Source organism: Erythrolamprus reginae, chromosome 2, assembly GCF_031021105.1.
Source record: "Erythrolamprus reginae isolate rEryReg1 chromosome 2, rEryReg1.hap1, whole genome shotgun sequence".
Lineage (NCBI taxonomy): Eukaryota > Metazoa > Chordata > Lepidosauria > Squamata > Dipsadidae > Erythrolamprus > Erythrolamprus reginae.
Genome location: NC_091951.1, coordinates 8,131,518 through 8,157,476, shown reverse-complemented (window position 1 = coordinate 8,157,476; position 25,959 = coordinate 8,131,518). Strand labels below are relative to the sequence as shown.

Genomic DNA, 25,959 nt, shown 5'->3' with positions numbered 1-25,959 from the left:
TCTTGTGGGCAATACTTAAATCGTGTTTTAGGCGCCGTAGTTCTAAGCTTTCAAGGCCCAGGATAGTTAGTCTATTTTTGTAGGGTATTCTGTTTCGAGTGGAGGAGTGAAGGGCTCTTCTGGTGAAATATCTTTGAACGTTTTCAAGGGTGTTGATGTCCGAGATGTGGTATGGGTTCCAGACAGATGAGTTGTATTCGAGGATGGGTCTGGCAAAAGTTTTGTAAGCTCTTGTGAATAGCGTGAGATTGCCGGAGCAGAAGCTACGTAGGATCAGGTTAACAACTCTAGAAACTTCTGCTTAGGGGGGGGGGTATTGGTGCTTGTTTCTGTCTTTAAGAGCATATTTCTCCTTTAGTGAAATAGAAATTCTGCCTTTTGAATATTTTCCAAAATAATTCATTCTCCCGTGTGTGTGTCCCATATTTATTTTTTATTTTTTCATTCTCCCGGGGGCATGGGCTCACACCCTTATATGATTTCTGCATAGGTTTTTCTTCAGAGATTGCCTTGCTCCTGCTGCACTCAGCACCTCTAGTAAAAATACCTTTTCTCTAACATCTATGGAGTCAAGGCCCATTCAAGGCTGCGTCCAATCTGACAAACCCAGTGAATCAGGAATTTTCTCAATGAATTAATTTTGCTAGAGTATTTCCTTTGAGTGTTATTTGAAATTTCAACATTTCCTTACTGTCTTCAAGGTTTTTATTCAAAGAGTTCTCAAGAGGACTGTCAGAAAATACTGCTCTCCCCATCAAACACTTCCCCTAAAGAGGTTAAAACACATATCATTATATACACGTTCCCCAGTAATGGAAGGTATACAGCACCATAGTTCCCTCTCAGCTGAGCAGTGAGCAATCGCTCACTTAAAAATCATCATCAACTCAGAGTTTTCCAAACCTGCCCAGAAGCCGAGAGGGAAAGAGTGAGAGGGAAGGAGAGAGAGAGGAAGAGAGGAAGAGAGAGAAACAGATAGAAAAAAGAGAGGAAGGAAGAGAGAAAGAAAAAGAATGGGAGTAAGGAAGAGAGAAAGAAAATCAAAATCTAGTTTGAAACTAGCTCAACTATTTAAGTGGCATTTTAATACTGATAGAGTTGTCCTATTATGAGCTCATTGTTATAGACACACAGTACAGTATTTTATTTTGAAATTCTCTGAGGCAAAACAGGGTGGGTTTTTTATTTGTTGTTTATTTTTTTGTTTGTTTGTTTGTTTACTTACTTACTTATTTATTTATTTATTTATTATTTCTGTGCCGCCCAGTCCCGAAGGGACTGCTGCTCAGACACTATACTTTTCCGCCCCCCCCCCCAAAAAAAAATTAGAGGGAACACTGTACAGCACTTCAAAAATCAGATTCCCTTGGAATATCTAATTAAGCTATGATGTAGCAGCATCTGAGAGGGTTATGATGATAGGAATTATTTTGCATTTATTTTCAAGTCATTTTTAGTTTTTGCTGTTAGTTGCTCCTTTGTATTCAAGTCAGGTCGTAGCAAAATAATGTAGCATTTGGGGATGAAGATGCAGCCCAGCAGTCCAGCACTGGAGGCCAAGATGGAGAAGACCTGCACAGCAACCATGTACTTCCCTTTGGTGCTCAGGTAGGTGGGGACGAAAGATACCCAAACACTGCAGAAGGCCAGCATGCTGAAGGTGATCAGCTTGGCTTCATTGAAGGCCCCAGGCAAGTTCCTGGCCAGGAAAGCCACCGTGAAGCAGATGGCAGCCAAGAAACCCATGTATGAGAGGGAACCATAAAACATTATGACAGAGCCTTCATTGCACTTCAGAACAATTTCCTCTGGCTGGGATTGCTTGTCAGACTCAGGGAATGGGGGAGAAACTCCCAGCCAGATGGAACAGATGATAGTTTGGAAGCCTGAGCAAGAAAGGACAATGGAATTGGCTAAAGTCTTTCCCAGCCATTTCCTCACAGTGTTCCCAGGCTTTGTGGCCAGGAAAGCCAGCACCACTGTGATAGTTTTTGCTAAGATGGAAGAGACGGCAATGGAAAAGATGACACTGAAAGATGTTTGCCTGAGAAGACAGGTGACTTCTCTTGGACGACCAATGAAGAGGAGGGAAGTCAAGAAGGACAACAGGAGAGAGATCAGGAGGATGTAGGAGAGGTCCCGGTTGTTGGCCTTGACTATGGGAGTTTCTAAGAATCTGATGAAGATTGCTAAGACGAAGGCTGTGACCAAAGACAAAATGAGGCTAAAGGAAGCCAGGATTATCCCCAAGTCTTCTTTGTAAGACAAGAAGCTTACTTTCTTTGGGGTGCATTTGGTTTGGTCTTTATTTGGATGCTGATCTTCTGGACATCTTGTGCATTTCTCTGCATCTGGGGAGAAGACAGGCAACACCTCAAATATCAATTTTACATGACCATAACAAAACACTTATTTTGAATAGGCATATGAGTTATTACTAGGATATTGTCCCCTAAATCCAGGGTTTGTCAAAGACAAATTTTTGTTAGAATCTCTCTAGTGTAAACAAGGAAGGAGAAAAACCAAGATCAATAAAATGGTGCTGATTCACACTAATTGAAACAAACTAGTTGGAGTGGAAAGAATGTTCCAAGGAGAAGTGTCACCTAGTGGATATGTCACCAGACATGTTACATCCAACCCGCCCCAACCCAGGTTGGCCAGAGGTCTCTGTGCTTACTTCCATCCAGCTGTGCAGGGTCTTTGCTCGCTTGTTCTCCTTCCCCGCCTACTCTCCTGCTTTGTCTCCACCCGGACACCATCGGGGCAGGGAAGCTGGGCAGCTCCTTTGCTGCAGACATCCTGCCTGTCGGCCTCTGAGCCCAAAGGAGGAGTGGAAGCCCCACCCTCTCTCTCCAGGTGTAGCTGCTCCTGGGCCAGAGCGCCTACTGAGCCCAGGGAAGGGGCTGGGTTTGTGGGGAGGAGGAGGGAGGGGAGAAGAGGAAGGAAGGGAGAGAAAGAAAGAAAGAGAGGGAGGGAAGGAAGGAAGGAGAGAGAGAGAAAAAAGAAAGGGAGAGAAAGAGAAAGAAAGAAAGAAAAAAGGAAAGAAAGAAAGAAAGAGGGAGGGAGAGAAAGATAGAAAAGAGGAAGGAATAGAGAAACAGAAAGGAAGGAAGGAAGAAAGGAAGGAAGGAAGGAAGGAAGGAAGGAAGGAAGGAAGGAAGGAAGGAAGGAATATTTTTTGCTATTTTTTTTGGCAAAACTTTTTAGCCTCCCCTCGCCTCCCGCCCCCTGCTCCCGGTCAATGGTGTCTTTCTTTCCCAATCTTAAAATCTGGTCACTTTAGTGTGGGAGGAAGTAAACCGGCAGGGTAAATTAGAACCCACCCCTGCTGGAGGCTAAACATATCAAGAACACTTGCAGGAATTGGGTGTCTAGTTCAATGAAAAAAGGATGGGGTGATATGATAGCAATTTAGGAAGATGTGCCATGCGTTAAATAAATGGATGGGAAAATATTTCTGAGCTGCTTCCAAATGTTAAATGCACTTTATTTTTATATTCTCTTCTTGAATATCTCAATCAAGGCCATTTTTCTTCCACTACAAATAGCCTTTGTCCAAGGTTTGCAAGCTTGTTTCTGATCAACCCTCGATCAATGCCATTAGTGGCTATTCTACTCAACCTTCAAGGTGTCTCTCTTTCCCCCCCATAGTATCTCCTACCTTCCTGCGTAGAAATGGTGCCTTCTGCACACAAGACACATCCATAGCAACAAAGAGGCTTTCCTTCCAGGACGGTCTTAGTTTGGCTGGGCTGACAGCTTTTGGTGCACCTAGAGTGAGGGAGGGACTGACCAAAAAGAGAAGGTGCATCAATTATTGAAGAAAAGGTGTTTTCACAGTCATAGAACTGTGAGGAAAAGAAATTCTTAGAGGAGTGGGAATGTGTTAGTAAAATAGAAACACAGAAGGAGTAGAAAACCAATAATCAAGGCTAACTGCAATATTTTTTTTATTTAACATTTGTGAGAAGATTAAACCAGGGTTTGAAATAGGTAGGCCTCAAAGAAATACCACATCTCAGACATCAATACCCTTGAAAATGTCCAAAGATATTTCACCAGAAGAGCCCTTCACTCCTCCACTCGAAACAGAATATCCTACGAAAATAGACTAACAACCCTGGGCCTAGAAAGCCTAGAACTACGACGCCTAAAACACGATCTGAGTATTGCCCACAAGATCATATGCTGCAATGTCTTACCAGTCAATGACTACTTCAGCTTCAACCGCAATAACACAAGAGCACGCAACAGATTTAAACTTAATACGAACCGCGCCAAACTTGACTGTAAAAAATATGATTTCAAGCCGATAGCCTTGGCCAAGGAGGTCTAGGAAGGCTTCCCAGCTTCTCTAAATGGGGAAAGTTTTATCTTCCCTAAACCCGATAAGGCCGCATTCTCAAGGCTTCTTGTCTCCATCTTAACAGTCAACATTTCTGGGAGAGCAGAGCAGAACAGAACAGAGCAGAGAAGAGAAGAGAAGAGAAGAGAAAAGTTCCACGAGGAAACAAGGCAAGACAAAGGCAAGACATCAAACCGTAAGTGATTGATCACTACTGCCCATTAAACACCACAAAGCCTCAATCTGCCCAGCACCCCAGGACCTCCAGCACCCTAGCACCATCAAACTTCTTGCCATTGCCCGAACCCCCTGCAGAACCAAGCTTACCCTGCCATCAGCGGAGCTATCAACCAAGGCTTGGAGCATCTGAAGCTTGTAAGCCAAGTGAATAACCAAGAGAGAAACCCTTAGTTTGAACAAGCGCTAGGAGTCCTATTAACAACAAAAGGACCTGTAAACGCTCCATTCAAAGGGAGACTGAAAAATCTTCTAAATCACCTCATCAAACACCATTTGGGTTAATAAGGCAAGCTTAAACTACTAGGTGCTGGCTGCGAAGGAAGAAGGGCGGTTACTGGGCATTCAAAAGCCATTGTTCTTGCCTGTTTCAACTATTTGCCTCTCTCTTAAAGTTACAAACTCCTAATTGCCTCTCCCTCAACAGGCTGTAAAGTCATAAAGAGGCCCACTGAGCAGGAAGCCAGAAACTCAGGCAGGGTAACCAAAAGACTTTCCTGAAGCACTAACACCCCCCCCCCCACACACACACACACACACCCTGGTAGACAGACGCTGACACAGAACAGCTCAAATCAAAGCAGAAATGCCAATCAAAAAGAATATACAACAACAAGAACAAAAAGAACAACAAGCAACAATTGATAATCACAGCTATCAATGCTTTAAATGCAAAGACATTATCAATGATCATGATGGTTTCATAAAATGCCAGACTTGCAATCAGTCTGCTCACAAAAGCTGCTTCAATATTTCTAAACATATTGACACCTTCCTAAAAGCAAACTCCTCATTTCTTTATATGTGCTCATCCTGTGCCCCCAAGCTAAATATACTTAGCAACTTGTCTGATGAGATTAATATCTTAAAAGAAGCCATCAAAACCCAAAAAACATTAATAGAAAGTATTGAACCAAGACTTCTCAAAACGCAAGAAGAATTCAAAAAAAGTATTGAATCAAGACTCTCATCCATGGAGAAAAATATCCAAACACTGAATCCACCCGACAAAATACCACTCACCACTCCACCACCCCAACCTCAACCACTTCCAATACTCCAAAAACCCACTAATTCTACCACTGATATCTCTACCCTAGTCAAGGATGCCATGGAACGTGAACAAAAACGCCAGAATGCTATCCTCTTTGGTCTTGATTAAAGTCATGAATCAGATATAACAAGAATAAGAAATATCATCCACCAACATCACTCACATGCACAAACATTCGCCCAAGAAGACATTTTGGAAGTTACCAGAATTGGACCTGAGCACAAGTATAACGATGGCTCAATAGCTCCCCGCTTCTGCAAAGTAGTATGCAAAACTGAACAAATAAAACAGCAATTCATCAACACCATTAACCACATTGCCAGAAATAACAAGTCCTTCAACAAACTCAGATCCAGACCAGATCTTTCTCTCCTCCAACGTATTCGCTCTCGCGAACTACGGGCAGAACTCAAGAGACGCTATGAACTTGGTGAAACAAACCTTTACATAGATTACCGCACAGAAAGCATCAAACCCAAAACCCATAATTCTCCCCACATCTTCCGGTCTAACTTTCAACCTACCATCTCACAACATCAAACTGACACCAGCCAGACCACCATTCCACAACAACAAATGGACAACCCTACCACCTCAAACCAAGAATAGGAAAGCGTGCCCCTTACTTCCTCTAACCACCCCAAAACCAATTCTCAACACAAGACCAATCTCAAATGTAAACTATTAAATGCTAGAAGTTTAGTCAACAAGATATCTGAATTCCTCCTTCTACTTGACACCTCCAATTTTGATATAATTTTTATATGCAAAACATGGCTAAATGCTTCCTACCCAGACTCCATTATCACATCAAAAAACTACCATGTTTTCCGATCAGACCGTGAATCCCGCAGAGGAGGCGGAGTAGCTATATTTTACAAAAAATCGCTGAACCTAAAAATCCTTAAAGTTGCACAGGATTTATTGGTACCTGAAATTATTGTCTGTGATTTATCCCTAAATACCACAATTCGCTTCTTACTCTGCTACAGAGCCCCGGACTACGACATCGAACATGCTAACAAATTATCCACATTACTAACGTGGGCAACCGACTGCCCATACCCCATTATCTTCCTCGGAGACCTCAACCTACCACACATCAACTGGTCCTTAAATGAATGCAGCATGGAACCCATCCATTCTACTATATATAATACTGTCACCCAACTGGGACTTGACCAACTAGTAACTAAAAATACCAGACTTGATAACTGTCTGGATCTCATCTTCTGTAACAGCAAAAGTACAATATATGGCTTACAAATAACAGAACCATTTTCCAACAGCGACCACAGCATGATAAACTTCAGTCTCAACTTAAGCCACACTATGAACCACCAAAATAATACAACACCAAAATTCAATTTCAAAAAAGCGAACTACGAACTCATTGAAGCCCACCTCTCAACATTAAACTAGAAAACTCTATTCTCTGAATGCTACACTACTGATGACCTCTACAACACATTCCTACTCGAAATGAAAATTATCATCAGACTTCATGTACCTCTAACATGTACCATAAACAAAAAAAATAACCTCCCCATCTCAATAAGAAAATTACAAACAAGAAAAAAATCTCTCTGGAGGAAAAACAAAAAAGGACAAGTTTCCAACTTCAAAAGCCGATATAAAAGCATTTGCAATCAAATAAAAGCAGTATGCCTTAACTACTACAGCAAACAAGAGGAAAACCTCCTACGCACCAAATCTAATAGAGCTTTCTACAACTTTGTCAACAATAAACTCAAAGACTCTAGACCAATCCCACCTCTCAAAGGACCCAACAACAAAGAATACCATGATGATTCATCCAAAGCCAACCTCTTCAACTCTTTCTTTGGCTCTGTCTTTGTTAACAGCAATGGCTCATCCCCCAATTTCATCAATCGCACCTCAAACTCCCTCAATGATTTAACCCAAGTAGACTTCACTGAAGACCAAGTTGAAAAAGCATTACGTGACCTTAAACCTTCTCTATCAGTTGGACCAGATGGTCTATGTGCATACTTTCTAAAAAAGCTCTCTTCTGCCATAGCTGAACCACTAAGCATAATTTTTGAAAAATCCTTCAGAACCAGCACACTTCCTAAGCTATGGTCGAAAGCAATGGTCATCCCCATCTTCAAAAAAGGAGATCCCTCTCTTGTAGATAACTACAGACCAATTTCACTATGCTGCGTCCCATGCAAAGTCATGGAATCAATTATAAACAAATCAATTACTCTCCATTTAGAAACTAATAATTTGCTCTGTAATAAACAATTTGGTTTCAGAAAAAAACTATCCTGCAACCTGCAGCTCCTCCACTGCAAAAATATATGGACAACTCATCTAGATCAAGGGAAATCTACAGATGCAATTTATATTGACTTCTGCAAAGCCTTTGATTCAGTGGTCCATGACAAACTACTCCTAAAACTCAAATCCTATGGCATCTCAGGATCCCTCCACAGCTGGATTACAGCATTCCTATCAAACAGACAACAAGTGGTCAAAATAGGAAGCACCATATCCACCCCCGTCCCAGTTAAAAGCGGTGTTCCCCAAGGTAGTGTACTGGGACCAACGCTCTTCATTCTCTACATCAATGACCTTTGCGATTACATCACAAGCAACTGTGTCCTCTTTGCCGATGATGTAAAACTCTTCAACACCACCGATAACACAACTACTCTCCAAAAAGACCTTGACGCTGTTTCTGAGTGGTCTAACACATGGCAACTCCAAATCTCAACTAGCAAATGCTCTGTCCTACACATTGGGAAGAAGAACCTGAACTCCAAATACGAACTGAATAATCAAATTATCACAGATAATCCCCACTCGGTTAAAGACCTTGGTATACTAATAACAAAAGATTTAAGTGCCAAAGCCCACTGCAACATTATAGCCAAGAAGGCTTCAAGAGTTGTAAACCTAATCCTACGTAGCTTCTGCTCTGGCAATCTCACACTACTTACCAGAGCTTACAAAACTTTTGCCAGACCCATCCTCGAATACAGCTCATCTGTTTGGAACCCATATCGCATCTCAGACATTAACACCCTTGAAAATGTCCAAAGATACTTCACCAGAAGAGCCCTTCACTCCTCCACTCGAAATAGAATACCCTATGAGACTAGACTTTCAATCCTGGGCCTAGAAAGTTTAGAACTAAGACGCCTTAAACAAGATCTAAGTATTGCCCACAAGATCATATGCTGCAATGTCCTGCCTGTCGGTGACTACTTCAGCTTCAACCACAACAACACAAGAGCACACAACAGATTTAAACTTAATATTAACCGCTCCAAACTTGACAGTAAAAAATATGACTTCAGTAACCGAGTTGTCGAAGCGTGGAACTCATTACCGGACTCCATAGTGTCATCCCCAAACCCCCAACACTTTACCCTTAGATTATCTACAGTTGACCTATCCAGATTCCTAAGAGGTCAGTAAGGGGCGAGTACAAGTGCACTAGAGTGCCTTCCGTCCCCTGTCCTATTGCTCTCCTATATCTCCTATATACCTTTCCTCTATTCCTATATCTCTTCTTCTATTCTTTCATTGATATATTCTATTCCTATATCTTCTTTTCTATTATTTCTTAGATATATTTTACTATGAGTATCTCCTCTATAACCTTCATCATGTATTTTACTATGTGTATATTGATATATACCCACTAAAACCCTCATTGTGTATTGGACTTTTATATCCTTTCTTTATATATAATAACTCATGTCTATCCTCTTCAATATGTATTGTGCATTGGACAAAATAAATAAATAAAATAAAAAGTGTGGAACTCATTACCAGACTCAATTGTGTCATCCCCTAACCCCCAACATTTCTCCCTTAGACCCTCCACGATTGACCTCTCCAGGTTCCTAAGAGGCCAGTAAGGGGCGTACATAAGTGCACTTGTGTGCCTTTCGTCCCCTGTCCAATTGTCTTTCCTTTCTTTCACCTATCTTATATATTCTCTTCCTTTCATATATCCTCTCCTCTAAGTTCACCTTCACCCTCTTTTATATTATCACATGTCGATTTTCTTCCTATGTATTTATGTATTGGACAAATGAATAAAATAAATGAATGAATGAATGAATGAATGAATGAATGAATGAATGAATGAATGATAAATAAATAAATAAATAAATAGTAGGCCTCAGATAAATTGCTATGCAGTGGTCCCTTGACTTTCGCAGGGGATACGTTCCAAGACCAACCGCGAAAGTCAAATTTCCAGGAAGTAGAGATGCTCCCTCCCTCCCTTCCTCCCTCCCTCTCCCCCCTCCATTCCTGGTTTTACTTACCCCCAGAACCCACAGGGGCAACTGGGTGGCAAGCAGGGGGCTTTACTGCGCTCCCTGCCAGCGTCTGCCATGGTGGCGGCGTCAGCACTGGTGCTCAGGGTCAGGGTAGGGGAAGGGGAAATTCAAGGCAAGAGGGATCCAGGCCAGGACCTCAAAGCTGGTCAGCTGGGAGGTCGGATGCTACCACTAAGGGAGATGGCTTAGGTGGGTGGGGGAAGAAGAGACGGTGGCGGTGGGCGGCAGTAAGCGACGGCGGCGAAAAAAGTGGTTCCGAGAATTAAAGGGGAGGGATTGGGAGGCTGGGGCAAAAGCAGAGCTTTTATTTAAAGAAGCAGGATGGCTGGGATGTGGGGGGTGGAGGAGAGTTAAAACGCACAATACTGTACATTGGGCGGCCACAGGAAAACCCATGGTGTTAAAAAAAACCACAGAGTATTTTTCCATTATTTTTTTTTTTTTGAAAACCCGTGGTAGAGCCTTTCCACGAAGTCAGACCTATGAAAGTCAAGGGACCACTGTATATTAAAAAGAGCAAGCTAGAATGATTAATAATAATATTTTTTTATTTTTCAAGAATAAAGTAATCCTTGCACTCTGCTGTGCAAACACAATTTTATAACAGGTATTTGTTAAGTAGATCGTTGCAGAAGCTATTTTGAACTAAGGGAATTAGAGACAAAAATAAGAAAGAAGACTCAGGTAGTACTTGAATGTAACTAATCCAAAATAGACTTCGAGAATTCATTCAGAGATTGAAGGAGCATTGCAATTTCATTGGACAAAACAGAGATTGTGAGCAATGGTTCATTCCAGCTCCACCCATTTTCAGGGATGAACTGTTTCCACTTCGCTTGTGCCTATCAGTTGTAGGAGAGCCAGTCATGAAAGGGTTTTGAGATTCCACCCACCCGCCCGGACACTGCCATTTGGGTTCTTTTACATACTATATGTTAATGCTACAGTTTAATGGCAGGTTTTACATACTGTAAATCCATTTAATCTATAATCAACAATTTATAACTGACAGCCATTTCTATTTATTACCCTGGAAATGTACCTCTGCTGTTAGATCTTTATTATGTTATTTATGCTAATGTATTTTTATTATTAGTTGAATAATAAAAATACAATAGTACAAATAGCTTTTCTGCCTGGAAAAGCAATTTACTATTAAACCATAGGATATAAATTTAGAAGGGGGGGTTTAATGGAGTATGAATAATAAGTAATAAATATTTGCCAGTATTATCTAATAGAAGAGAGAGGGAAATTGTTTTTTTTAAAATATTTTTATTATTTTCAAATTAAAAAAACAAACATTACAAACAAACATAAAAAGACCACACAAAACACAAAACGTGAAAAGGAGCTACAATTGCTCCACTCAAAATAGAAGTCTTCTTACACTTTTACACTTTGTGCATGGACTGAAGGCTTTGAGCTTGTGCAGAGGGTAAAAATACCCAAATGGCAGCATCTGGGCTGGTGGGCAGAGTCTCATGCTCCCTTTGTGAGCAGCTCTCCTACAACCAACAGGCACAAGCAAACCAGGAGTATTTCACCCCTGTCCATTTTCCACCTATTTCCCAACTGGAAAGAAGAAGTTGGAGGTTGGAGACTGTTGTGATTCAGTCTGAGGCTCCTCAGGGAACGGCTGGAATGCTGCCGGCTCCATGCTCAGAGGGGGAGGACGAGGAAGAGGAGGAGGAGGAGGACCAGGCAGACGGGGAAGAGGAATGTCAGGATGAGGAGGAGGGAGAACAGCCTGAGACCCCCGGGGGGAGCTCTCCCCAGCGAGTAGCCTGGAATCATTAGATGAGAACGCACAAGCCATCATAGATATGAGGCAGAGAAGGGCAGCACAAAGAAGGGGACAATTAGCCAGGTATTTCCATCCCTAATAGGCAACAGCTGGGTTTGGGTGTGGTTCTCCTCAGAAAGGTTGAAAAGGCAGGCCCGCCCTTCCTGTATTGTGGAGAGTTATCTTTTGGGAGTCCTGTGACCTTGCTTCGATCCTTGGCGTCTCTGATTCTGGCTTGTGGCCTCGAAGGCTGAAAACTTGGGGGAGGCGTGGGTTTTATTATCTACAATGGTGTGTGTGCCAGCAAGAAGCCTGTTGTATTGTCTGGCCGTCATGACTCTTCTGTGAAGCTTCATAGCATTCCAGTTTGTAAGAACAGTTTTTGTTATCTGTGTTTGTTTTCAAAGATATAAAATGACTTTGCTTTTTACCAGCGTGTCTGGGTGCTCTTTTTAGTTGGTGTTGACGTCTGGGGGAACCCAGACAGAACAGAGACCATCAGATGAACACTCCCAGCTCACCTGGTTAAACCTCTGGGGCCAATTTATGGCCTCCTGGTTAAGGATGAATTCCTGATCTTTAGATCCCCACGATCTATCTATCCTCCCAAATTTCACTGCCCCAAAGGACTCATTAGGAAAGAGCACCCAGTTCACAGTATCAAATTTGGCTGCGAGGTCCCCCTTCTCATCCAGAAAAACTCCCTCCATGCAAGTATTGTAGAAGTGGGAATCTCCCAGGAAAGGATGAAGCTGCAATGACAAAAAAAAAAAAAGAACAATATGAGAAAAATGAACCCAAGTTCTATAAGTAGAATTGACATCCTCCATATACCTTATTTTTCGGACTATAGCATGTGGTTGGCTCTGGGCCAGCTCCTGCCCCAAGGACTGTGGGGGTGGATGTGGGGGAATCTTCCCAGTGTCAGAGGCCAGTTTTACTGCCAACTACTTCTGGCAGCAAAGCATCTGAAGCAGATAGTGAAAGTGAAATGTGATCCTCAGAGGGGTTAATGACAGACAGCCCATTAGGTAGTCGCCCCGTGAGTGATTCATCATCGTTATCATCACTGTTCCCCTTAAGCTGGGCGCACCTACATGCGCACACACCAAAATGGGCCCCCCGTGCAACTTTTTCCAAGGGTGTGCATGGAGCCGCAGCCGCCCCCACCCTCCCGCGCCTCCTTCCCTCTCGCGCCCCTGGCTTCTCGCCGCTGCCACCCACCCACCCGATCCGCCTCTCTTTCTCCTCCACTTCCCGCCTTGGGGTGCGGCTCTTCCCACATCGGGAATGCCCGCCCCGCCGCTCTCACAGTCCCTTCGCCAAGAGCGCTTTCACCCTGGGCTCTCAGCGAGGGGGCTGCAGGAGAGGCGGGGCAGGCGTTCTCACAGCGGAGACCGACAAAGGTGATTTTCAATGTCGGGCACGAGGGTGCATGCGCTCCCCTACGTGCTCCGTTGCCACTGCTGGAACAGCCCATCCCTGCTTGTGGCACACCGCTTGTAACCAGGCTCTGCTCAGAACACCTGCCATTAACAACAACCCTCTGATATCTATGTTTCAGCCAGCTGTAAATCCACTGAACTATCCAGGGATTAAGTCCAATCTTCACTAACTTATCTATCAGCTCTTTATGTGGAACCGTATCAAAGGCTTTGCTGAAGTCCTTTTTTGCCACCACCACCCTAGCCTCCAGGAGCACTCTGCTAGCCTCCGAAGCCCTCTGCGCACCCTATTTTTGTGAAAAATGGCCCATTTTTTACAAAAATGGTGTTAGTATACTGAACATAACTTACTAGAGTGTTGCCATACAGTAGCTAATAATGAGGGGCGGCATACAAATCTAAATAATAAATAAATAAATAAAAATATAAATATAAAGACTGTACTTTTAAGGAATTGCTACTGGTTGGCCATAAGAGGGCGCCAACACCATTCTCTTTGGGAGGAGTTACTTTCTTAGAGATGTACAGTAATCCCTCGCTACGTCATGGTTCATCTTTCGTGGATTCGCTACTTCATGGGTTTTCAAAGGGGGCTTAAATCCATTAAATCCATTGAAAATTCATAAAATTCTTCTACAGTTTCTCTGTTAAAGAAACTGGTAGGATATCACATGTAGTTCCAGCTGAGAAACATTATAGAATGACTGTTTAATGCAAAGGGTGGGTTTTAAAGTTCCAAATACATGTTTTTTAAAAAAAATATACTTTATTAGATTATTTTAAAAAAAGAAAACAGGGAAAAGGGGGATGGGAATACAAAAAAGAGAAGTGGGAGGGGGAGGGGGTAAACAGTATTTTTATACAGCAGCTTATATATATTATTGTATATACATTCCAAATATTTGTCTATGTGTAAATATTTTGTATTCAATATTCTTATTTGGATAATCCTATAGCTGCAGTATTTAATAGTCCAAGAATAACGTGAAAAGAAGAGGTAATTGGAGGTGGGATAGAAAAGGAAAGAGGATGGAAAGAAAAGAAGAAGAAAGAGAGAAGAAAGAAGAAAAAGAGGAGGGGTGGTACCTGCAAACTAGCAGGCATTTGGATTGTGACGACTTAGTTTGATTATATTTATTATTTTTGTTAGTGAGAAGTAATTGTAGGTTGTGATATTAGTAAATTTCTGATAATTATAAAATGGATTGAACCCAGACAGAGATTGTATTGATTTTGGTCCGAATTTCTATTGTGTATATCTTTATTTTGATTTGTATTAAGAGATTTTAATTAGTTTTTGTTTTATTGTCCTTAAAGTTGGATAGCCATCTGAACCATTTCTCCCAGGCTTTGTAGAACTCTGAATCATCTTTGTTTTGAATTTCCATTGTTATTTTTGATAGTTCGGCGCATTCCATAATTTTGCTAATGATGATTAAATTTGTCGTAATGTCTTCTTTTTTCTAGTGCTGTGCGTATGTTAATCTGGCGGCCGTTAGTATTTGAATAATAAGGTAGCTGTCTTCTTTACTTAGTTTCTGTCTAAAAATACCCAAAAGGAATAGTTCTGGTTTAGTTATTATCTTTGTCAATATGACTTAATTTGTGTCCAAAATTTTTGGGCATATGTACAAGTCCACCACATATGATAGTATGTTCCCTGATTTTTTTTACATTTCCAGCATAAAGATGATACGTTTGGGTACATTTTAGAAAGCCTAGCAGGTGGAAGGTGCCATCTGTATGTCATTTTGTATAGATTTTCCTTGTAAGATACAGCAAGTATCATTTTATAATTAATTGTAAATATTTTTTCCCATTCTGTGAGTCTTATTGTGTATCCAAAATTTTGTGTCCATGCAATCATAGATCCTTTCACTTGCTCTTCTATAGTATCCTGCTTTAACAAATAGCTATATAGTTTAGATATTATTTTTATATTGGATCCAAATATTATTAAGTCGAGAGGATTTGTGTTTTGAAAGCCAAATGTACTTTTGTGTTGTTTATATTTTGTGTTTATTTGTATGTATGTGAACCAGTCTATTGGTACTCCGTTGTCTTTTAATTGTTGTCTGGTGAGAATATTATCATCAGAGTCTAATAATTTAGAGTAGGTTATTATTTTTGGTAGTGAAAGAGGAGTCTGGTACGTAAGAGATTCCAATACTTGTTAAATACATTAAAAAAATACCTTTCCTCTACTTCACGGAAATCCGTTTTTTACAGGTGGTCTTCGAACGCATCCCCAGCAAGAAACGAGGGATCACTGTATTTGCCGTGAGCTGTATTCTTGCTGTGTGGGTGGTTTGTAAACTATTAGTAGTAGTATTTTGTTGATTTTGTATATTTGTAAATAATAATATTGTTGTGTATACATTGATACTAAGTCAGAATCATTGTCTGGCTAACCTACATTTCCTACCCCACAACAACTCTGCTTAATCTGTGTTGAAGGTTTTGTACCGAGACATACTAACAAATGGAATGCAGGGGGTGAGACTTTGGGAGGCCAAAAATAGCTGTATTCGATGCATAAGACACACCAACATTTCCATTCTCTTTTGGGGGGGGGGGAAGGTGTACCTTATACTCCAAAAAAAATGGTAACTCAAATTCAGACGTTACTATAAAAGAGGTGGATAAAATATTTAAAATGTCTGTGATGCCCGAAGGCTCATTTTCAGGATTTTTGAAGGAAACCAAATACCTGCCATATCTGATGGGCTGGTCTGTGATCTCTTTCCTTCATTGCTCTCTGCTTGGACCTGGATAAATAAGCATTGTGTGACGCACGAGCAACTGCCCAGGCAAGGTTGTAAATACCATAGCCATCCAGAGAGAGGGTTTTTTCTACCACCTCTTCCTGTGGGATCTCCAGGTCCTCATTTTCCCGGCACCTCATCCTTCCTTTCACGGAAAAGTGGTGTCTGGAATAGGAACAACTGAATGCTATTCCGCCAAAATCTTGCATAGGGACGAAAAATGTTTCATAAACATACTGTTGTCTTGTTTGGGACTGAATTAAGAAAGAGAAGAAACCCTGGACATGCCTGGGAATCAGGATTTCAGGAGATAAGTTCATGAAGAGGTCCCACATTGCTGTGGTGATCCAAACTTTTGGCAGGATGGGCTTAACCTTGCTGTCAACATATATTTGCAATGCATGTATACAGCCGTAGAAATAGCGATATTCTCCATAGTATATGAACACATTAACCTGGTTCCACAAGTGAAATACCTCAGTGTTCAGCAACCACATTTTCCAGGGCGCTGTTGGGATGTTCACTGAGAAGGCTACACAAATTGTATTCCTGGTTAATATGAGTCTCAAAGTGCGTAGAAATCTTTGTCCGTTCTCAGTGTCTGGTGCAAGGAGACTGACCCAATTCCATCCAAAATGTTGGAGCAATTTTGTAATCCCCCAGTATAAGTAATCTTCTTTCGGAACCATTCGGTACATGAATGGGAACTGGGTTTTATCATTCAGACTTTCAGACACAAACCCATAGCTAACCTAATAAAAATGGAAATATTTTCAGGACAAAATTAGCAGGATTTGACTTTTTCATGGAAGATCATTACTCTGCACATACAAAACACACTTTCACAAAGGAATAGAATAAATAGAATAGAATAGAAATTTATTTATTTATTTATTTATTTATTGGATTTGTATGCCGCCCCTCTCCACAGACTCGGGGCGGCTAACAACAGTGATAAAAAACAGCATGTAACAACCCAAGCTTTGCAAGTTGACGCTTAGCTTTTGTCCCCATCCACATTTATACCTGTGGCATTTTGTAGAGGCTCGACAGGGTGGAAATCTGCTCAGAAATGTCAGACTCAGCCCCTTCAATCACAGCCAGCAGCCTCTTCTCTCTTCCACATCTGTAATTTGGAACATTTGCTTGTCCAGTGGAGAGCAAATCCGCCAGGGCATCGGTGGTCATTCTTGCATCAAAATAGTCCTCATAGATGTCATAACCCATGGTCACATTAGGCAAAACATGGGGATTCTGGTTGATTTCACCAATGGCAAAAAGAAAGGAGAGAAGATACCAGTATGACTGATCGCCTTTGCTACACAAAACAACAAAACAACAACTCACCTTTAATATTAATTCAGCAGTTTAGCAGATATTGCATGTAAGCAGATGTTTGCACTAAATAACTTTGGAGATCTATTTTAACTCTATCATAGAAACATAGAAACATAGAAGACTGATGGCAGAAAAAGACCTCATGGTCCATCTAGTCTGCCCTTATACTATTTTCTGTATTTTATCTTAGGATGGATATATGTTTATCCCAGGCATGTTTAAATTCAGTTCCACGTCTGCTGGAAGTTTGTTCCAAGGATCTACTACTCTTTCAGTAAAATAATATTTTCTCATGTTGCTTTTGATCTTTCCCCCAACTAACTTCAGATTGTGTCCCCTTGTTGTTGTGTTCACTTTCCTATTAAAAACACTTCCCTCCTGAACCTTATTTAACCCTTTAACATATTTAAATGTTTCGATCATGTCCCCCCTTTTCCTTCTGTCCTCCAGACTATACAGATTGAGTTCATGAAGTCTTTCCTGATACGTTTTATGCTTAAGACCTTCCACCATTCTTGTAGCCGGTCTTGGGACCTGTTCAATTTTGTCAATATCTTTTTGTAGGTGAGGTCTCCAGAACTGAACACAGTATTCCAAATGTGGTCTCACCAGCGCTCTATATAACAGGATCATAATCTCCCTCTTCCTGCTTGTTATACCTCTAGCTATGCAGCCAAGCATCCTACTTGCTTTCCCTACCGCCTGACTGCACTGTTCATCCATTTTGAGACTGTCAGAAAATTTATCCTCACTATAATGACTATTATTGGTAGTAATAATAATAATTTAAAAACGGTCTCAGGTTTATTTTTATTTTATTTATTTTATTTGTCAAAAGCATGCACAAGATAGCAGGTTATGGTATAAACATAAACATAAGCAAAGTAGGTACAGGTAAGTTAGGACAATAGGACAGTAAGACAGGGATAGCTCTGTCCTTACTACTGCAACTACTACTACTACTACTACTACTATTACTACTACTAATAATAATGATGATGATGATGATGATGATGATAATAATAATAATAATAATAATAATAATAATAATAATAATAATAATAATCCGGTCTCAAGTTTATTTTTCCAAAAGCAAAAGAGGCAGAAAAATAAATTCAAAAAAATATTCTAAAGATTGTTCATGGTGGAGAGGATCATTGGGTGTCTTGCATGTAAGGATCTTGCATGTAAGCAGGATTTTGGACTGGAGATTAATTTTAACTGTATCCTCACTATAGTGACTACTATTGGTAATAATAATAATAATAATAATGATGATGATGATGATGGTGATGGTGATGGTGATGATGATAATAATAATAATAATAATAATAATAATAATAATAATAATAATAATGTCTCCGGTTTATTTTTCCTAAAGCAGTAGAGGCAGAAAAATAGATGAAAAAACATCCCTGAAGATTGTTCATGGTGGAGAGGATCATTGGGTGTCCGTGAAAGCTGATTCCATGCAAAATATAGTACAAAAACAGCACCACAGATCTACTTACTAAGCTGGTTGATTAAAGAAAGGCTTATGGAAAGTTGGTAGGAGACTGTAACCTGGTCTTATAGACACAATCCCACCAAGAAAGAGATCTCCTGGGTGATAATAATTGTGCACTGTATCCCGATCCTTGCTGAAGTCGAGGGGGCATTTTCTCCCATTGGCTTTGGTGGGTAGCCGCCACAGAAGCAACAGCCAGAAGAACAGCTTTGGTCTGATGGCAAAATCGGGTAACATTTCAGGAAATAGAGCTCTCTCCACAAAGACAGAGTTCAACCCCAGCTTTACAGGCAAGTCATGATCTTACATCTCAATGTCATCTCTAAATCTCTAATGTCAGAATACATTGGGTCCAGAGGAAGCATTTATTTCAACATCAGGCAAGATTCAAGACAAGGTTGCATTCAGTGATGACAGTTGAGCAAAATCCCATGAGATTTATAGAAAGAGTATGATTTTCACAATAATTAGGCCTCTAGAAGCAGGTGCAAGATTGCCTTTCGTAAATTGCTTAAGACCCACCTATATCGCCAGGCATGGGGAAACTGAGACATCTCCCCCAGGCTTATATAGTTTTATATATGGTATGGTTTTTAAATGTCAGGTTTTTTAGATACTTTCTTTTATATATTAGATTTGTTACATTGCACATTGTTATTATAGAAACATAGAAGTTTGACGGCAGAAAAAGACCTCATGATACATCTAGTCTGCCCTTATACTATTTTCTGTATTTTATCTTAGGGTGGATATATGTTTATCCCAGGCATGTTTAAATTCCGTTACTGTGGATTTATCTACCACATCTGCTGGAAGTTTGTTCCAAGGATCTACTACTCTTTCAGTACAATAATATTTTCCCACGTTGCTTTTGATCTTTCCCCCAACTAACTTCAAATTGTGTCCCCTTGTTCTTGTGTTCACTTTCCTATTAAAAACACTTCCCTCCTGGACCTTATTTAACCCTTTAACAAATTTAAATGTTTCGATCATGTCCCCCCTTTTTCTTCTGTCCTCCAGACCAGTGTTTCCCAACCTTTTTTGAGCCGCGGCACATTATTCATATTTTCAAAATCCTGGGGAACACTGAACGGGGGGGTGGGGGGTGGCTAAAGAAAAGTTTTGACAAAAAAAAATCTTCCTCCATTTCACTCTATTTCTCCCTCACTCTTTCTCTCTCTTCCTTCCCTTCTTTCTCTCTCTCCATCCCTCTTTCTTTCTTCCTCTCTTTTTTGCTCTCTTTCTCTCTTCCTCCTTCCCTCCCTATATGTCTTTCTCTCTCCCTTGCTCTCTCTGCCTCTCTTGCTATCTCTCTTTCATTCTCTCTCTTTCTTTCTTTCTTTCTTTCTTTCTCTCTTTCTCTCTCTCTCTGTCTCTCTTTCTCTGTCTCTCTTTCTCTCTCTCTTGCTAGCTCTCTTTCTCTCTCTTTCTCTTTCTCTGTCTCTCTCTCTCTCTCTGCCTCTCTTGCTATGTCTCTCTTGCTCTGTCTCTCTTTCTCTCTCTTCCTTTCTTCTCTGCGGAGGCCGGCGAAGGTTTTTCTTATTTTAAATGTTCCGGGTGGCAGGGGGATGCGGAGCCCGCACGCACACACCCCCGACATTCCAAATTCTGCCTCAGCTGTGAGAAGAACGCCTGCCCCGCCTGTCCTGCAGCCCTTTCGCTGACAGCCTGGGACAAAAGCGCTCCGTCAAGGGACTGCAAGAGGGGCCGGGCGGGCATTAGCAGCCGGATGAGGAGGACGAGAAGCCGCTGCAGCCACCCCCAATCCCCCCCCTTCCCTGGGTGCCTTCCAAAGGCCCCTGGAAAAAGGCAGGAGGTAGCAACAAGGCACGAGGACAAGCAGGCAGCTTGGCGGAGGGGAAGAGCTGAGGGGCTCTCCTCCTTCCCCACCCCTGCGCTTCTCTCCCGCCCTGGCTTTTGCTTTGCCCGCAGATTTCCCCGCAGTTCAAAAGGAGGCAAGAGGTGGCCTGGATGAAATTGCGGGGAAATCATGGGGCGAAGCGAAAGCCAGGATGGGAGAGAAGCGCGGGGGTGGGGAAGGAGGAGAGCCCCTCAGCGCTTCCCCTCCGCCAAGTTGCCTGCTTGTCCTCACGCCTCGTTGCTACCTCATGCTGCTCCCACCATGGCTGCGCGCGGTTCCGGTGCCCCTGGCTGAAGGTCGTCCTGTGGCTGGTCTTGGGCTTTACGGTGGCTTCCTGGTTCCCTCTCCTCCCTCCGCCTGTGTCTACCGCCAGCGCCTCATTCCTCGGAGCTGCCGCTTCCTTCCAGGCAGCCCAGCCACGCTGCCATAGAAAGTGCAGAGGTTATTGCCGCCACCTCTGCCTCCACTCAGGGAGCCACCGTGGTTGAGCTGAGGGAGAGGAAAAGGCACGGTGACCACGGTGGCTCCCTGAGTGGAGGCAGAAGCGGTGGCAATAACCTCTGTGCTTTCTACGGCAGCGTGGCTGAGCTGGACGGAGGGAAGCGGCAGCTCCCACTCGAGGAACCCACGGCAACGGGCGACGGCTTGGTGGGAGGCGACGGCGGGAGACACAGGCGGTGGGAGGAGAGGGAACCAGGAAGCGACTGTGAAGCCCAAGACCACCCACAGGACGACACTCAGGCAGGGGCGCCGGCAGCGCCCCGCCCAGCTTGAGCTTCTCGCGGCACACCTGGCCACGTCTCGCCGCACACTACTGTGCCGCGGCACACCGGTTGGGAAACGCTGCTCCAGACTATACAGATTGAGTTCATTAAGTCTTTCCTGATACGTTTTATGCTTAAGACATTCCACCATTCTTGTAGCCCGTCTTTGGACCCGTTCAATTTTGTCAATATCTTTTTGTAGGTAAGTTCTCCAGAACTGAACACAGTATTCCAAATGTGGTCTCACCAGTGCTCTATATAAGGGGATCACAATCTCCCTCTTCCTGCTTATTATCTGTTTCGCCTCCTTCTGTCTCATTTTATACACTTCTCTATCAGCTATACTTCCAGACTCTTTATACCTCCTATAGGCAGCCTTTTTTTCATTGACTATAGCCCTTACATCATTGCTATACCATAGCGGTTTCTTCTTCCTTTTACCTTTAGTTATTTGCCTTACATACAGTCCAGTGGCTTTTAAGATGGCCTTTTTTAATACAGTCCACTGGGTGCTCGCTCCTGCCATTTTATCCCTCCCCTTTAATTCATTATTTAAATATTCCCCCATTGCATTAAAATTTGTTTTTCTGAAATCCAATACTTTGGTTGCAGTATAAGATTGCTCACAATCAGTTTTTACATCAAACCACAAACATAGATGGTCACTGCAACCTAAATTTTCTCCCACCTTGACCTCTGAAACCCAATTCCCATTCGTAAAAACTAAATCTAAAATATTCTCCCCTCTAGTTGGTGTCTTAACCAGCTGTGCCAGAGCTGCTCCTGTAAAGGCCTCTACTATATTCTTACTTTTGCATGTAATGGCACTGGGGATATTCCAGTCAACATCAGGCACGTTGAAATCACCCATAACCACAATATCTCCCTTCACTGCCATTTGGGTAATTTCATCCACCATCTTGTTGTCATATTCCTCAGATTGCCCTGGAGGCCTATAGATCACCCCAATTCTAATGACAGAACCTTCTTTATTTTGCATGCAAATCCAGAGAGTCTCCAGATCTTTACATGTATTTTGAATTAGTGTTGTTTTTAGACTTTCTTTAACATAAATGGCTATTCCACCTCCCCTTCTCTCTATTCTATCCTTCCTATACAGTGTATATCCTGGTATGGATATTTCCCATTCATTAGAATCCTTAAACCATGTCTCACTTATGGCAGCCAGGTCCAAATTATCTCTAGATATTATGGCCATTAACTCACAGAGCTTGTTGCTCAAGCTTCGAGCATTCATGCACATTACAAACATTAGTTTGCCCCTTATCATCAACAACTACATCTATTTTATTTGCAGCTCCCTTTTCATAAGCCCTCCTGCATTCCTATTTCAGGCTATTCTTTCAATTTGAAATAAAAAATGAAATTTTAATTTTTTAAAAAAATCTACCCAGGCTCGTAGGGGATATTTTACTGCATGGTATATTTAAATTTTTTTTTCAGCAGCAGCAGTTATATGATCCCATCATAGAGAAACCTCTGCATCTCCAATTTCAATTTTGCAAACAATAGCCAGCACAAACCCATTTGCCTGAGAAAAGTGCCCCAATAAGCTTTGCTTATCAATACAGTGATCTCTCGATTAGCGCGGGGGTTACGTTCCAAGACCTCCCGCGCTAATCGATTTCCGCGTTATAGTGGTGCGGAAGTAAAAAACACCATCTACGCATGCGCGCCATTTTTTTTCATGGCCGCACATGCGCAGATGGTGGAGTTTGCGTGTGGGCGGCGGGGAAGACCAAGGGAAGGTTCCTTCAGCCGCCCAACAGCTGATCTGCTCCGCAGCGCGGAAGCAGCGAGGAGCCGAAGATGGGGTAAAGGCAAAGGGGAAACCCCATCTTCGGCTCCTCGCTGCTGCCACGCTGCGGAGCGGATCAGGTGTTGGGCGGCTGAAGGAACCTTCCCTTGGTCTTCCCGCCGCCCAGGCAAAGGGGAAACCCCAAGATCGCTTGCCGCTTGCCGCTTGCCGTATTGCAGCTTGGAGCCTTGCTTCGCCTCCTTCGCTGCAATACGGCAAGCGGCAAGCGATCTTGGGGTTTCCCCTTTGCCTGGGCGGCGCTGGGGCCATGCGGAGCCGCTCATCTAGGGGGGCGTGGACCGGCAAGGTGCCCTCCGCTCTCTCTCTTTCTCTCCCTGTTACCGGTGTGGTATAAGAGAGAGAAAGAAAGAGAAAGGAGGGCGACTTGCCAGTCCACGCCCCCCTGGATGAGCGGCCCCGCATGGCCCCAGCGCCGGACTCCGCCGTTGCCTCCGCCCTTGTTCGGCTCTGCAGCTGAGAGGCCACGTCCACCCCCTCCTCGGTGTCCCCGGCACCCAGCGTCCCCACGCCGCCTCCACCTCCCGGTAATGCGCCCGACCTCTGCCTCTCTCTTTCTCTCTCATATACCACGCCGGCAACAGGGAGAGAAAGAGAGAGAGAACTAGCGCGGACTTATAGAAACATAGAAACATAGAAGACTGATTATTATTTTGATTATTTTATTATTAATTATTTTTTAATTAATATTTTTTGAAAAACCGCGTTGCAGCGTTTCGCGCTAATCGAGACCGTGCTAATCGAGGGATCACTGTATTAAGGAAAGGACTGAAAGGACCTCCCTTTACTTGCTTGGAAGAGAGCCCAGAAATGTAGCTAATTCTATAGCACAATTCTTAGCTCTCTTGACTTTGAATCTGCTGATCGGGGTTCGAATCCCAGTGGAACCACCTTTTTTTAAAAAAAAAAAAATTATTTTTTTATTTATCATCATCATCATCATCATTTATTAATTATTTCCATGGGCACAACAGGAAGGTTCCCTTTTGCCCCCCCAAGAGCTGGAGGGTCTTTTAAATGCTTTCTTTTTTTCCCACTAAGAAGGGATTAAAAGGACCCACACCCCTTTTATTATATAAAGAAGCATGATGATGATGATGATGATAAATAAATAAATAAATAAATAAATAAATAAAATGTAATTTTATTTTAAAGGTGGTTCCACCAGGATTCGAACCCCGATCTACAGATTCAAAGTCAAGAGAGCTAACAATGGCGCTATAGAATTAGCTACATTTCTGGGCTCTCTTTTAAGCTAGTAAAGGGGGGGTCCTTTCAGCAAAAGGAGCTGGGAAATCCCACAATTTTGATGTCATGGAGTGTTCGGGGTTCGGTTCGGGTTCGGGTTCGGGGTTCTGTGACGTCACCCAAATTTTTGGTAAAGTCTGCCCGAATCCACCGAACCTGAATTTTGTTGGGTTCACCCATCGCTAGTTTTAATATTAGATGGGGGAAAGTTATATTTTAAGAGGTTTTTGAATATATAAGATATTATATGTTTTTACAGTCCTTTTGTGGAAGGAAGAGATATAAGAGTCTCCATTGAATGTTTACAAAGTAAAAAGAAAAAAATTGTATATGTTTGATAATAAGCTTGATTTTGTTTTGGAAACTATGTATTGTTTTTTAATTTATGTTGGAGGAAAAAAATTAAAAACCCATATCTGATTCCTGTTGGTTTCAGACCAGTTTTCCTCCACCCCTGCAGCTGCTTCTGGGGGCCAGGTGCCATATAATTGTGAAAATCATGGTTCCTTCTTTCCTTCAAATCCTAAGGGGTTTTTGTCTAAACATCATCCCTGGATCCCTGAACATTGAAAGCAGCCTGCTGCCACATTGCCTTGAATCATGACTGGTGCACAGTGAACCAGCGTGGCTAGGCAGAGATTTAGAGAGCACATCTAGATGTAAGATCATGGGTTGCTTGTAAAGTGGTTGCTGCAATCTAACTTTTTGGGACAGAGCTCCATTTCCTGAAATGCTACTACGTTTTGCCATGAGAATAAAACTGCTCCTCTTGCTGTTGCTTCTGCTACTACTGCCCACCAGAACCAATGGGAGGAAATGCCGGCTGGACTTCACCAAGGATCGGGATACCGTGTACAATTATTATCACCCAGGAGATCTCTTGCTTGGAGGGATTGTGCCTCTAAGAGCTGGTCAGATTTATCCAGCAACCTTTCAGGAGCCTCTCTTGAACCAGCCAACTTGGTATGTTTCTAGACCTGAATTTGTACCCTTTTGCATGGATGTTTTCAAGCATATCTAATGTTCCACCCGGGGATGGGTTCCACTTATCTTCTTTACTGGATCACATTGCATCGAAAGTGCGCTTTGCTCATGCACACGCCTATGTCATATCGGGGAAATGACCTTCTGTGCATAAAACTTTACACATTTATTTATTTATTTATTTATTTTATTTTATTTTGTCCAATACACAATGAGGGTTTTCTGCCTCTTTTGCTTTCGGAAAAATAAACTTGAGACCATATTATTATTATTATTATTATTAGTAGTAGTAGTAGTAGTAGTAGTAATAGTAGTAGTAGTAGTAGTAGTTGCAGTAGTAAGGACAGAGCTATCCCTGCCTTACTGTCCTATTGTCGTAACTTTTTATTTATTTATTTTTATTTATTTATTTTGTCCAATACACAATGAGGGTTTTAGTGGATATATATTTATATACACATAG

The 25,959-nt window shown here is 42.2% G+C and overlaps 1 protein-coding gene across 1 annotated transcript in view; it reads right to left on the bottom strand.

Moving 5' to 3' along the window:
* Nucleotides 1-1,425: 1,425 nt before the first annotated feature.
* The window catches only part of LOC139159094 (vomeronasal type-2 receptor 26-like), a 31,349-nt gene continuing 6,815 nt past the window's right edge, over nucleotides 1,426-25,959 (bottom strand). Inside the window, exons 2-6 of the mRNA XM_070736456.1 lie at nucleotides 16,984-17,275; nucleotides 15,903-16,709; nucleotides 12,269-12,499; nucleotides 3,665-3,791; nucleotides 1,426-2,351 (exon numbers count right to left, since the gene is read on the bottom strand). Coding sequence (XP_070592557.1) covers nucleotides 1,426-2,351; nucleotides 3,665-3,791; nucleotides 12,269-12,499; nucleotides 15,903-16,709; nucleotides 16,984-17,275 — 2,383 coding nt within the window. The remainder of the gene's footprint in view (nucleotides 2,352-3,664; nucleotides 3,792-12,268; nucleotides 12,500-15,902; nucleotides 16,710-16,983; nucleotides 17,276-25,959) is intronic.